This window comes from Acipenser ruthenus, chromosome 15 (assembly GCF_902713425.1).
Source record: "Acipenser ruthenus chromosome 15, fAciRut3.2 maternal haplotype, whole genome shotgun sequence".
Taxonomy (NCBI): Eukaryota; Metazoa; Chordata; class Actinopteri; order Acipenseriformes; family Acipenseridae; genus Acipenser; species Acipenser ruthenus.
Window position 1 is genome coordinate 21,134,945 of NC_081203.1, and position 15,108 is coordinate 21,150,052.

Sequence of the window (15,108 nt, forward strand, 5' to 3'; positions counted from 1 at the left end):
CCATTAAGTGCCACTGTCCTCATTTGAGGACAGGCTCCTTTGTAATTGTTATAGCATTTCTAACTGGCATCTACCTATTCTTTTAATTTACTCTTTAACTATATTGTTATGATAGCTTACTCTAACTTTGTTAACCACAAAACTTAAGTCTAAATGTAATGCATCAAATTACACAAATACAGCTTGTGTTCCGCTTTTTTTCATAGTAATTGGTACTTAATAGGTTAAACAGTTAAATGTTTCCAAAATACAACAGCCAGTTGCATAACAAACCCCCTGGATTGTCACATGACCCACACCAGTCTAACAATGATATGACTGTCATGGTGCGGACACTCATTGGAGCTCATATTGAAGACTGTATCTTTATATCACCGGTACAGTGTTCCTGAAATTATGTATGGCCAATTGTGCATATGGACAGTACTGAGTAGATCACCATGCTCACCTACATTCATTATACTGTCAGATCTGATTATCATATGCTGAATGATACTGCCTCCACAGGGCGCTTTACATAGAAAAATACATCAAACTTTTTATTATTACTTTTTATTAAGATGCCATCTCATAAAGACACTGACCCAGAGTCTCTCATCCTGAGATAGTGAGTTCCAGAATGTGTGTGCATAGTACGACTTTCTCACCCATAGAGCACATCCTAGCACTTTTGAAGACTCTGCGATATAGTGGAGGTGTCTGTTGACATGCCACACTACCAATCCCATTTACAGATGACAGTGATAACTGTAATTTTACAGCTGCAGCTGTGGCATATATATGTGCAATACTTCTAGCTAGGACTGTATTTTTTTCACTGTAAAAAAAAAAAAAGCTTATTTCACAGCCCCTCTACCCCCCACCCCCATAATTTGCAGAGCACCATGAGAACTGACATGCAAAACAAAATCATAAATGTAACCTTAAACTTACCGGAACTTCATTTTTTAAAATCTATGTCACTACTGCTCAAGACAAATGAAATGAATAACTTCAGTCCAATATTACATTTGTGTTCCAAACAGTAGAGCGTCAGCTGACTCATGCACACTGAAATACCATATCCCACTGTTTTACAGCTATGAAAATACAGATTCCACTGCCCCGCAGAGTGAAGTTTTACTCGACTTGATGGGCAGTATTGTATGTGGGGAACATGCTCCCCTGAAGGTTGTAAACACACAGACCTCCCCAGTGGACATATTAAAATAATAGTTTTTTGGTTTCCAGAGAGTATAACATTTTATAGGTACCATAATTATTAAAACTCACCTTTTGCCATCTGACATTCATTGTTGTTCAAGTAGGAAAAGTTGTCATGGCAGCTCTGTGATTCACACACACAACCTCGATCAGTCAGGTTACACCCAGAGAAAACACAGGCAGCAGAACCAGAGACACTGGGGAACTTGTATTTTATTCCAGGATCTTTTTCCTGATGCTGGTCTGAAAGTATAAAACATTATCAGGAGAAAACGAATGCAAACTGAAAATAAATGAAAAACACGAGTATAATAAAGTGGTGTGGAAAAAACAAAACTGTGGTTGTTCCCAAGTAAAGGTTAGCATCCTGAATTTAACAGTGTATTAAAATATTTCCCGAGCTCTGACAATGTCAAGATGTTGTCTAAAACTTTAATAGTCTATTAAATATAATGTGGTGATGACAACACCAAAGCAGCATTTCAAAGCAAAACTACCTCGCAACCAAAAAAAGGCTGATTTTGTTCATCACCGAAAACTACATAAAACCAATTCTACAAGAGAGAAGTAGGCCTCAGCAAAACATTCACGTGAACAGAATAATATGTGCTATGAAAGTCACTGATTTATACTTTTTATCAGTGGCTAAACTGCAGGGTTGTTTTAGCCCCCCAAGAGACGCTTACAACAATTCCTGTTGATATTATTAGCACAGGAAATGCGGATGTCTATTTAGTGCATCTCAAAGCCCAGACATCACTCCTGTGCCAGGCACAGCAGCTGGTTGAAAAGGCAATGAAAAAGGCTACAGAGTCAGCACCGGTTCCATCCTGATCACAAGGCCCTACGCCATATTGACAATACTATGGCAGGTGCTTCATTAGTACACAGTAAATGCTTAAAACATACTTTAAACATATTTTAGTCATTAACAATAAATCATCTGATGATAGATGGTTCAGTTTATTGGCAATAGCACAGGAAACATTCATCTCTGGGTCAACAGTTCATATCCTGACTAGGTGGCAATTAGAAATCCTACCAATATAGGAGCTATTGGTACACTCAGCCCCGTTCGTTTCTACATTACTAAACACATATCGCTGTTTGCTTCCAGTGAGGTGAAAGATTGTATGGACCTGGAGACTAAGCTTCCCCCCATATGAGAGTGTCTTTCCCACTGCCAATATTGTTCCTGTGAACCACAGTTTAGCAATTCTAATGCTAAACGCAATAATAATAATAGTAATAATATGCACCTTACCTGATCCTGTTGCTCTAATGCAGGATTCTAAATTGGTATAGCTAAATGCATAAATACAGGTGCGTCGAGTGTCACAAGAACACAACCCTGCTTTTCTGTTACAGCCACTCATTTCAGGACAGTCTTCATCTTCTACACCTGCATTCGGATTGCTTGGTAAAACTGCAGACAAAAAACACAGAAATAAGACCATTAAACCTTTATCAATATTGAGACCATATATAGTAGTTATGCAGGAGCTCATGATTAACTCATGATGACTAATTTGTTTGTTATGCAAATGACATTCCTTATTTGAAACCTGTGAAAGCTGTATCTCCCTGTTGCAAGTTAGTTTCAGCCATAGACTGATGGAGACCACCACGTCAAAGGCATTTCTATCTTAACTTTCTTTTGGTATTAAATATCTTAGGGCTGCGTGTTTAAAGAGCTAACTGTGCTGCATACTGCCACACTTTCCTGACTAATTTAAAAGGAATGGTTTGAAAACCCTGCAGATTTGTCTAGACGAATCAGCGGTGGTTACCTATGGTGACCCCACCCCTATCGCGCGAGCGTAATAGGAGGTCCATCCCTCACTCACGACAAAATGAACACTATTAAAAAATCCTCAATGTACACAGTATTTTATTTTACCACTAAATTATAATATATTTTTGGATCTTCAACAAACATTTCATGTTGGTGAGCATCTACAGCGTTATCAATACAAACTTTATTATGCAATAACGTGAGGGTTGATATTTATCAATGACACAATAAACATGCTATTAATAATACAAATGTTATTGAAAAATTGCCTTTGCTTAAATGTACAGCAGACTACAATAAAAAAAGTATTTTGGACATTAAATTAATACTATATTCAAGTATTTATTTACAGCCTAAGTGAAACGGTTGCAAAAAATAAAAAAATAAAAAGCATGGTGAAAAAGCACAGGAACACACTGACTTTTTCCACGGATTACTTTTCTATTATAAAAGGCTTACCTTTACAGACTCCTACATCAGGTATAGTCACACGTCCTGTCCCATTCACTGTTGCGCAACTCAAGCCCACGCCACAGTACCCTGCTTCCCAGTTCTTTCCCCCGCAAGGCTCCCACTCCAGCCGGGTACAGTAATCGCAGCATCCACATGGGTCTCGGGCTAGGGTCCGGTCAGCCTCGCAGGTACCAGAGGGGTTCTTCACACAAGTCCGGAGCTCACATGGCGTGCATTCATAAGCCATTAGCACACGCACCAAAAATGTCAAATTCAGAAACGCGATTTTCAAATACTTGCTGTACATATCCAAAATTGATGAAACCTTTTACAGCCAGGTCTTACTTTTAAGCGAATGAATAAATCGCTTTTTGAAAAAATTACTATTAGAATCCAAACTAATTACTTCAAAAGTTGCAATTAAGCACACAAGGTAACACATACACTTTTTATATTTTTTATAATTTGGAAAAAGTCAACTTACTTACTGTAACTGAATACCTCGTCTATTACCAGCACCTTATATCTTATAATGTATATTATAAACTTCTACTTTATCTGTTGAATGCTCCAGTGCTTTTTAATATATTAAAATAGCCAAACTAAATCTATATAGTATTGCAGGAAATCAGCACATCCAATCCAAGCCTGTACACTCTCTTTTGGAGATATCATTGAGTGAAAGGCACACTCCTCCTGCACGGGTATGCAATCTGAAACCTAAACTGACGTTACTGGCGAAGAGAAATCAGTGGCAACCCTTACCGTGAGTGACAGGGGCTCCATCCACTAAGAACGACTACATCAAGCAATGGGTGCTCTCCGCTACAAGTTCCCAGCGCTACATGTTAAACAATTATAATTTGGGTTTGTTCTTGATTAGTAATCATGGCCACAATGACCTTGGGCTCTGTAGACATTGGAAGCAGACCAAACGAAACTAACGTCTGAGGATATGCAAGGGAGTAATTTCGGTACCAATAAGTTTCATGGTGATGTACCGTTATGTGCACTTTTACAGTTAGCTCTGCATCTGATCCGACGAATTGTGTTTGGAACATAACAAAAGCTGCCTTGTGCCAGATTTTGGGGGGGGGGGGGGGGGGGGGGGGGGGGGGGGCTGGGGGGTGTACGTAGTGTCGCAATACTTAATTATTTGGGATTTGTAGCGGAAAACATTTGGATAAACACATGTTAGTGTTGTAATAAATTGCCTAAATATTACAATAAGGATTTGAAAGATACGTAGCTAAATTTAAATGACATGTTTTCCCTTTTACTATGATTTATTGTGAATGGTTATGAAATCTTTTTATCAAATATATAGATTTATTTGTGTTATACTCCTTATTTTAAGGAATGATTCGTACTGTTCTAAAGCCAATCTGATTAATTAAAACCAGTTTGCAGGTAACCAAACAAACTTTCAACTGTTTAGAGAGGGTTAGTTAATTCTCATTTCCAAATACATTTTTAACCTAAGCTAATTTTTACGAAAAATAACAGTCTCTTTTTTTTTTTTTTTTTTTTTTTTTTTAGCTATCTGTCTTTATCTGGCATTTCGCGTGCTTGGATGTCTTTTTGTCTTGGCGTCCCCACCCCCCTCTCTTAACTTTGTGAAAACGTGCTTATAAAAGCAAGTGGTCTGGTGTATTCTTGTATCAGTGATGCATAAAACATGCCCATGCAAATGAACCAAGCCCTGTACACTGCAAGCCACTGTCTTAACCCCTGTGCAAACAAGCCGGGCTCTCCTGCATTCATGGTTAGAGAGCTTCTAACATCTCATCGCACCAACAGGTCACAGAATCCATAATGGCAGTGCATCACACAACTGTTACTATGTTGAGACCCAGTGATTAATAAAATGTTAACTGTCAAGGTCGAATGTTAAAATGGAATATCAACAACAATGGTTCAGTTACATCCCACATGCACCTGGGCAAAATTGAGTTTGGTATATAAATGAAAACTGTATTCAGTATGTCTGAACAAACATCTGCTAGTTTAGTGGTTTTCAAGCCAAGCCAAATTATTTATTGGCCACGAAGGGGCTGCTGGGGGTCTACTTTGGAGGTTACTGGTGGTCATTTCAGAACACTGCTTTACATAAGAATGTAAGGAAGTGTAATCCAAGTGATTCTGCTTAGGAAATAAAAGTCCAGTTCACCATGAACATGGAAAAGCATTGAATTGTGGGATCCGAGATGGCATTCAGTCCTTGGACAGTCACGAATGGTATGTGCTGGAAGTCCAGATGTCTTTAAATAGGCTATGCACTGTAAAACAAGCACACTTGTTTTTGTATTTTGTATTCTTTTGTGTATAACCTATACATTGGGTGGGTGTGTATTTGCAATATGGGAATGTAATAGGATTATAATATCTGTAACTGTTGCATGTCATGAGTTCAGCTACATGCAACCCTTCCCATAATACAAAGTTTAAACTATTTTTGTTTTGGTGCCTACAGTCTTACCCACTAGTACATGCATATTAAAATAATGTAATAAATGTTGCACTGGTCTTAATGTAGCCTGTTAATTTCATCATATGTATTGTTTTCTACATTTGTATTTATCTTGCTCTTAATTGTATTATTATTTGTACTGTGATTCTTGAAATGTATTTTTGTTTACGACTGTAAGTCGCCCTGGACAAAGGCGTCTGCTAAGAAATAATAATAATAATAATAATAATAATAATAATAATAATAATGTAGCCTACTTAACAGACTACTCAACAAATCCATACATTGCTTGGTCATTAATTCAAACATTACCAAACTAATCTCTCACTCCAACATAAAGAGAATCATTTACGTGACGGGTGTGGCTTACGAACCTTCTGCAAGATTCCTACAGGATCTTCTTATATAGGAATGTGTAGTACTTTGATGTATGAATCTTAATTATAATAATTGTAATAGAAAATTACATAAACTGCTAAACATCCGATCAAATTACAGAAAATGTAGCACTAACTGCTACTTAAACTTGCTGATTAAATCTTCGCCTCATAAGGGTATCGCATTTTCATTTCATTTTACCCTCAAAAATAGGTTTCCAAGGAGAACACTACATTGAATATTGTACCTGTATTGGCAGTCAACACTCAGGAAAAACGTTTTTTTGGGTATAATAGAGAATGAATGCTTTACCCAGTCATTCAGCATTGTCAGTAAATTAATTATTTTCAGGGTACCACTGAACTTGTGAATCCTTTGCATATTTTTAAAAAGGAGTCAATTATCTAGTCAAGGATACCAAGACATTTAGTAAGTAAGAGGTTTGAGTGAGGGAAAAATTGGCAATAAAATCCCCACACCCAGTTCTGTAAATCATTTGTTGTTTCCATAATTTGTGTAAATACTGTATATTTTAAACAAATCTTTTTTAGTGTGCAAATAAATGCCTTTAAGGTTTTTTTCTCATTATGGTAGCTTGCAATTTAGTGAAATTTGTGAGTTCCATTCCCTTGGAACTACCACGACTTGCAGATATACAGTACAAGGCATTGGGGCTTACCTCCCACCATGCATGGAAGCCTTAGCTTTCTCTATCTATCGCTCTCATAATAAAAAGGTAGAAGAATCACTAACTGATTTGACATTGCTGCTCTTCCAACCTCACTCATGTCACTGCAGTAATAGACCTGAAGTTTCAACATAGCAACCGTTCTTCCACATTGGAAAAGACACTTGGAGTATGCTTGTCATAGCAAAAAACTGTTTGAGAAATAAAAAAAAAATCAAAAGAATCTGTTAACTGTTGGCCACTTGTATCTTGTTATGTATGACTTTGGGGTCCAATTGCAACCTAGAGGAGGAAGCTGCATGTCATAATGAAGTTTCACATAGGTCTGTTGGTTTACTAATATTTCATGCAGTTGTAGGGGGGGGCACGGTTTCAGTTAGACACATTACTTAGCCTGCAGTAGAAATGAGACAAAAGGAGAGAAACTGAGGAAGGTGCAAGGGGCAAGCAACGTTATCAGCTGCCATTACAGGGTAAAAAGCAACTGCTACCATCAAGCAAGGCAGCTTTCTTGGATGAAGCAACAAACAAAACCCCAGATATACAGTGGTGGTAGAAGAGGATGTTGAAAAGTTAGATTCCCAAGTCCTATTACGCATACAGCATGGTCTGGCACGTTCCTGTCGCTTCTTCCTTCCAAGATATGTAGAATCCGCCCCTTCCTCACCGATTACTCCACACAGCTCCTAGTTTAGTCCCTGGTACTGTCCTGCCTTTACTACTGCAACTCCCTCCTGGCTGGCCTTCCTGCCTCTGCTACCCGTCCACTCCAGTTCATCCAAAACTCTGCTGCTCGCCTTGTCTTCTCCCTTCCCCGTTTCTCCCACGCCACACCACTGCTCTACTATCTGCACTGGCTCCCTATCACTGCTCGCACCCAATTCAAAACTCTTGTACTCGCCTATCGCTGTCTTGAACATTCTGCTCTCTCCTATCTCCAGACTATCATTTCTCCCTACACCTCCTCTTGCCCTCTCTGCTCCTCCACTTCCGGCAGACTAGCTGTATCCCCCTCTGCTCCCCCTCCCCTCAGTCGTGGAATGACCTATCCACGAATATCAGGACTGCTCAGTCCCTGACCACCTTCCGGTGCCGCCTCAAGACACACCTGTTCAGACAGCATCTGTCACTACTATAACTCTTGACCATGCTGGACTATATGGCACCCATTTGTACCTGTACTTGTATCAGCTTGTACTTGCACTGAACTGGTCCATACCTTGCTGCATTCAACTACTGCTTCTACCTGTAACTACTTATTATATCTTGTATTTGATTTTACTCTTATAGGTATCTGTACTCACGTTTTCTGAAATCAATCTCATCCATTTATCGTACTTACTACATGTTCTTACTGGACTTTACTCATATAAGCAAATAGTTACTATAAGGTTTAACTGCACTTAGTCAAATTTGCTCTTACTTAATGCTACTGTATGGTTATTACTTGAATTGATTTTATTGTACTTTCATATCTGGTCTTATCTATATGATATTCTGTAATGTGATATTTTAATGTGATAACCTGTAATGTGATATTTTATAATGCAATACTTTGTACTGTGATAACTTGTAACAATTTTAAGTCACCTTGGATAAGAGTGTGTGCTAATAAATAAATAAATAAATAAATAATGGTCTACAGACTGAGAACCAAGCAACAGACACTAACATTGCTGTGAGCACGACCAGATCACTATGCTCAACTGCCAGAGCATCGGTCAAAGACTGATACAGAAGACACATTGTCACTTTGGTCACTTTGCAGGCCTGCAGGTCAATTGAAGTTGTAGTGCTAGAGATGCCATGGTTTCATTTGTCATTGAGGTCTGTTGTAGCAAACTGAAGAACAAATTAAGATGCAGCTTGAAGTATTCTGGTAAAGTTAAGGAAGTTGAAAGAAAAGACGCGTGCTGATAATATTGATAAGTAGGTTATCCCAGAAGGAGTTCTCCGCTGCTTGGAGACCTTTGTTTGGAGTGCTCCTGTAGTACCTGCAGCTGCAGACTGTGGGTGTCTAGAAGAGGAAACTACAGACACCGAGCCAGGATATACAGATGTTACTGGAAGCGATTTGTCATCACTCAAGCAAATCGTACTCCCTCTACCAACTTGAATTAAGCATCCCTGTGAGGAGAGCTTGCATGAGAGTACAACCGCTTTCAGAGACTTAGTTGTATCTCACAAATCATTTGAGGAAGTGACTGTCATATTTTCTAAATGTGTTAGTGAACATGTTATTGATCTCTGACCTCATGGCACCATATTAAGGTCATGTGACTATGTTTCTGCTGCGTAGAGACACTGCACTTTCAAACCAAAAGGAGGCCATTCGGTCCATCTGTGGCTGTCTGGTTCCTAGTAGTGGGTTGGTCTCAAAACTTTGTCAAGCTGTGTCTTCAAGGATCCCAGTGAATCTTTAAGATATTTGTTTTAATGATTTGTACACAGCTGTATTTATTTTCTTAGTTAAGTTACACATTATCTCTGTGTTGCCCAGTCAAAAAAAAAAAATCATACCAATTATACAGACGACATGACACATCTGTATACTTTCTGGTGTCCAGTTAGCATTAACCATTTCAGTGCCACATTGTTTTAACCAGAGTTAAGCCTTTTTTTTTTGTTTCAGCAGAAAATCACTTCTCTTTGCCATCCAACCAACCTTATGCTTTTGAGTCCTGATTATAATGTAATGAACACTTGACAAGAACCAGTATAATGAATACCACATTTCTGTAGGCGTGTAATCAGTATACACAGCCATTAAGACTTTAACAGGGTTTCACTGTTTACTCTTGTATAATTATTAATGCCCATCCACTATAAAGACATTCACATGTTCTTAGCGAAAAAACAGACAGTATAATTCCTTGGTTCTTTGAATGAATCACGGTTGCGAAATCTGCTTATGCTTTAAAAATGGTAGATGAATACAAGGACGTTGTCAATTTTTCCATTCTAAAATGATTTGCCTGTTTTATCTCATTTTCCTGCTTGTCTGTCTGGTTGCAGCAGATGTCTGTGTGGAGCACAAGCACTTGAGCTATGCATGCACAGGAACGATCAGTGCAAGCCCCATGGACCATGCTGTGAGCGTTTATTCTTCTACCAAACAGACTGTATTCACAGCACAGGCATCACAAAAACACATTCTATTTTATTAATAAAACATTTAAACAAAATCTTAAACAGAACAGAAATAAATAGGTATGTAAGTTTAACTTAGATTCTACATCAAATCAGACATCTGTTATGGTCCTGCTTAATATTACAACAATAAATGTGCCTTGATAAAACAAACAGTCAGTGATAGAGAGAGATGCTTACACAATAACAACTGTAAGTAATAATAGTCACAAATCCAGATTAAAATGACCTCCATAAAGCACAGCACGAGGCCAGGCAGACAGGAGGCACAGGCAGGGAAGACCAGAGCAGACCATACATAAACTATACAGTGAATAACTAGCAGAATTATAGTGTGTCTTGCTGCTTCTCTGCACCAATATTGTTTAATGACAGCAACGAATAACATGTGCTGTGTGTTACTGGAGCTGCAGCACCAGCCTTTAACAAAAAAAAACTCCTATTTACTCGTTACAAAAATGCACCTATTGCTAGCACTTTATATATATATATATATATATATATATATATATATATATATATACACACACACACACACACACACACACACAGTACTAAAAACAAATATAAAATACAACACTGGAGATCATCTACCCTCCAGTTAACCACCGAATATCTACCAGTGGTATCCAAATCTTATCCATTTATCAATGCAGAGGGACTGGGTGGGATATTTGTTTACCACACAGATGTGTTTCTGCAGTGGTAGTTTCCAGCACTGGTACAGTGTGAACCGTCTATTCAGAGATAGAAAGATATTTAGTAAACAAGGGGTTTGATTGGGGTAAAATGGACAATAAGCAAAAATATAAAAAGCCCTAACGTGTACAATCTTATATTTCAAAGAAATGCTTTACTTATATTTTAATAGCATCTAGATATATTTAATATGTTTTAATTATTCTAAATTGTGGGTTTACCTAGTCAATATCTTCAGGTTTGAGGATTAGCCCTATGCATTACAAATAAAATCACATACAAAACATGTTTTCCTTGCGAGAAACTGTATTGGTTTATAAAGTACAGTAAATGCACTGTCCTATACCCATTGTTAAAGGGATGGGCACTGATTCGGAATACCTACTGGAAATACAGTATATTCAGTATCCATGTAACCCTAACAGAATAACCATATATTTAAAATAGAAGGAAAAGCATACATTATAAATATATGGCCCATATATATTTGCAAGTCATTTTAAATGTTCTGGATGTATTTAATATATGACAAATATATAAATATATTTTAAATACAAAAAGGTGGCATTTTATATATGAAACATATATTAGCAACAAAGGCACATTTTGTGAAAGGAATAAAAACAGACTATGAATCAGCTAGGATTTACAGTACTTACAGGTCAAGAATGTAACTTTCTAAATGTAAGAAATTTTTTGCTATATTAATTCCATTAAAATAATTTGGTATTCCTTATGGCTGAACCATTACTTGTATAGCTTTGTACTGTAATGGATAAATATTATTTTAATTATTAGAATGAAGAAATAACTGATATTAATCTACCAGACTGACAGATTTTTTTCATGCAGAAATCGAACCCAAATGCAGATGAACACTTATTTTGGGTTCAGCGCCAAAAAAAAAAAAAAAAAAAAAGTTCACACAAACAAAACAATCAAAGCGAAAGTCTTTCTAGCTTCCTGTAAATTACATACCGTCCATTGCATTATAGATAGTGGCACAAAATGCAGAGAATACATCCTGAAGTAAACGGTACAAAACAAATAGTTTAATTTACCAATTTGAACCTTTCAGGAAAGACAGAGTAAAACAATGAATTGAATCTCCTAAAAACTACACTTCATTTACTTCATGCTTGTATTGCACACATTTGTACTTAAATCTGCAAGACATATGTTGCTGAGGAAAGAAAACACCAATTTCGTTTTTACAGTTGTTTGCAGCTTTAATGGGCGTATTCAATAACCAAACCAAAGACCAGTACAACAGCCCCATCTAGCGGCACATTTCTTTAATTTAACTAAGCTTGGCCAAGGAACAATGTACAATACATGTGTAAGACTATAAACATACCTCTTATTCAATTTTCCTTGGATTATCTGCAGTGAAAAACAGAAATACAATGTGTTTAAATGTTTACCTCTTGTAATTGGAGAACACATGAATTATGTATTCTATATTTCTAGGTACAAAAACATCCATGTTAGCATAGAACCTCCAGCTATATAAAGATGTAATATGTACGATTGGTCCAAGTTATATACAAAAGGGTCAGCTCTGTAAAGATGTATGGTAAAAAGTGGCAAAGTTAAACAGTGCACATTTTGTATTGCAAGAGAAACTAAGTAGCAACATGAATAAAAAAAAAAGTGAGGGGCCAAGTAAGCCCCAGTTTTGTCTTGTTTAGTCCCTTTACATTACATCTTTATACGGCTGGACCCTTCATGCTTTTATAGTATGAAAAACCACTAGGATTCAAAACCGTGCAAGACTTGTCGGAAACTTGACCAGAGTGCTTTAGACCAGAGGTCTCCAATCCTGGTCCTGGAGGGCCGGTGTCCCTCCTGGTTTTTGTTCCAACTCTAACCTAAATTAATTAATTGGATCAATTAAGTGCTTGTTAGAAGCCCTCCAGGACCAGGATTGGATACCCTTGATCTAGAAAAAGCATTTGAATGGCTCTGAAACAACTGGGATAGCTGTGGAAATACCTTAGCTTTCCTATAAAGGTCAGTCCTGTATAGGTAGTCACAGTAGCTTTCCCCAATCCTTTATTCCAACTTGGCTGGCGTGACTCTCTGAAAAAATGTAATTCTTCAATTGGTTAGATTTTTTTTTCTGCAGTAAAGTGACACACTTTAAATACCCTTTATCTATTTTGTTCTGTGAATGTGTTACAATTTAGAATTGGAAGACCATCATTTTTACCTTAAGAGGAAGTTATATTTTTGGGAGGGTATCAGTAAAAGTACCAACCATGTCTTTCTTATCCTGTGAGATCATCCGAGATAAAAATCCAAGGTTGTTGGATCAAAGAAGCTGTTGTTGGATCAAACCCACGTATGTTTGTTATTTATTTTATAAAGGCTGCAACACCAAGCTATAGTCAATTTGTTTAATAACATGTGCACAAACGACTGTACATACTATGACAAAGTCTTACCTTAGCATGTCATTTTGAACACAATTCAGAATCTTTTTCACTGTCTTTGTAAACAAACAGCACTCAAACAACTAATAGGTTTAAACAGGGCCGTACCTGCAAATTTATTACTGAAACAAAACAAACAAAAGCCCAACTCCAACTTCCACAGACAGACACCAGTAGCCTCTTTCAGCCTTGTTTATATGGCTGCCTGTTTGATTTCAGGCAGGTGTCCCTCATCAAATTAGTGCCGGGTGCTAATCATCCCAGCGCTAATTCCAAGCCCCTTGGTATTCCAGGGGGTGGGGTGTAGTCCTGCTACCCATTTTAAACCCCATGACTATATTTTCTTTTATCCTACCCCTACTTTATCACAATACCTACAGCTCTGGAAAAAATTAAGAGACCACTGCAAAATGATCAGTTTCTCTGGTTTTACTATTTATAGGTATGTGTTTGGGTAAAATGAAAATTTTTGTTTTATTCTATAAACAACTGACAACATTTCTCCCAAATTCCAAATAAAAATATTGTCATTTAGAGCATTTATTTGCAGAAAATGACAACTGGTCAAAATAACAAAAAAGATGCAGTGTTGACAGACCTCGAATAATGCAAAGAAAATAAGTTCATATTCATTTTTTAAACAACACAATACTAATGTTTTAACTTAGGAAGAGTTCAGAAATCAATATTTGGTGGAATAACCCTGATTTTCAAGCACAGCTTTCATGCGTCTTGGCATGCTCTCCACCAGTCTTTCACATTGATGTTGGGTGACTTTATGCCACTCCTGGCGCAAAAATTCAAGCAGCTCGGCTTTGTTTGATGGCTTGTGACCATCCATCTTCCTCTTGATCACATTCCAGAGGTTTTCAATGGGGTTCAGGTCTGGAGATTGGGCTGGCCATGACAGGGTCTTGATCTGGTGGTCCTCCATCCACACCTTGATTGACCTGGCTGTGTGGCATGGAGCATTGTCCTGCTGGAAAAACCAATCCTCAGAGTTGGGGAACATTGTCAGAGCAGAAGGAAGCAAGTTTTCTTCCAGGACAACCTTGTACTTGTCTTGATTCATGCGTCCTTCACAAAGACAAATCTGCCTTGCTGAAGCTCCCCCAGATGAGTCCAATTTTCAGCTTTGCCCACCTGGTCGTCTAATGGTTAGACGGAGACCTGGAGAGGCCTACAAGCCACAGTGTCTCGCACCCACTGTGAAATGTGGTGGAGGATCGGTGATGATCTGGGGGTGCTTCAGCAAGGCTGGAATCGGGCAGCTTTGGCATGAATCAAGCCAAGTACAAGGTTGTCCTGGAAGAAAACTTGCTTCCTTCTGCTCTGACAATGTTCCCCAACTCTGAGGATTGGTTTTTCCAGCAGGACAATGCTCCATGCCACACAGCCAGGTCAATCAAGGTGTGGATGGAGGACCACCAGTTCAAGACCCTGTCATGGCCAGCCCAATCTCCAGACTTGAACCCCACTGAAAACCTCTGGAATGTGATCAAGAGGAAGATGGATGGTCACAAGCCATCAAACAAAGCCGAGCTGCTTGAATTTTTGCGCCAGGAGTGGCATAAAGTCACCCAACATCAATGTGAAAGACTGGCGGAGAGCATGCCAAGACGCATGAAAGCTGTGCTTGAAAATCAGGGTTATTCCACCAAATATTGATTTCTGAACTCTTCCTAAGTTAAAACATTAGTATTGTGTTGTTTAAAAATGAATATGAAGTTATTTTCTTTGCATTATTCGAGGTCTGACAACATTGCATCTTTTTTGTTATTTTGACCAGTTGTCATTTTCTGCAAATAAATGCTCTAAATGACAATATTTTTATTTG

At 37.9% G+C, this 15,108-nt stretch overlaps 1 protein-coding gene and 1 long non-coding RNA gene across 2 annotated transcripts in view; both read right to left on the reverse strand.

The window, feature by feature from the left end:
• The window catches only part of LOC117417960 (cysteine-rich motor neuron 1 protein-like), a 35,950-nt gene extending 31,775 nt beyond the window's left edge, over positions 1–4,175 (reverse strand). Inside the window, exons 1-3 of the mRNA XM_058987419.1 lie at positions 3,458–4,175; positions 2,468–2,629; positions 1,273–1,446 (exon numbers count right to left, since the gene is read on the reverse strand). Coding sequence (XP_058843402.1) covers positions 1,273–1,446; positions 2,468–2,629; positions 3,458–3,758 — 637 coding nt within the window. The 5' untranslated portion in view covers positions 3,759–4,175. The remainder of the gene's footprint in view (positions 1–1,272; positions 1,447–2,467; positions 2,630–3,457) is intronic.
• A 7,640-nt stretch (positions 4,176–11,815) lies between these two features.
• Positions 11,816–13,420, reverse strand: LOC131697484 (uncharacterized). Its single transcript, XR_009307311.1, has 4 exons — positions 13,284–13,420; positions 12,832–12,918; positions 12,194–12,219; positions 11,816–11,860 (listed from the first exon to the last, which is right to left on the reverse strand). It is a non-coding gene; the product is annotated as an uncharacterized LOC131697484 (long non-coding RNA).
• Between the last annotated feature and the right edge of the window lie 1,688 nt (positions 13,421–15,108).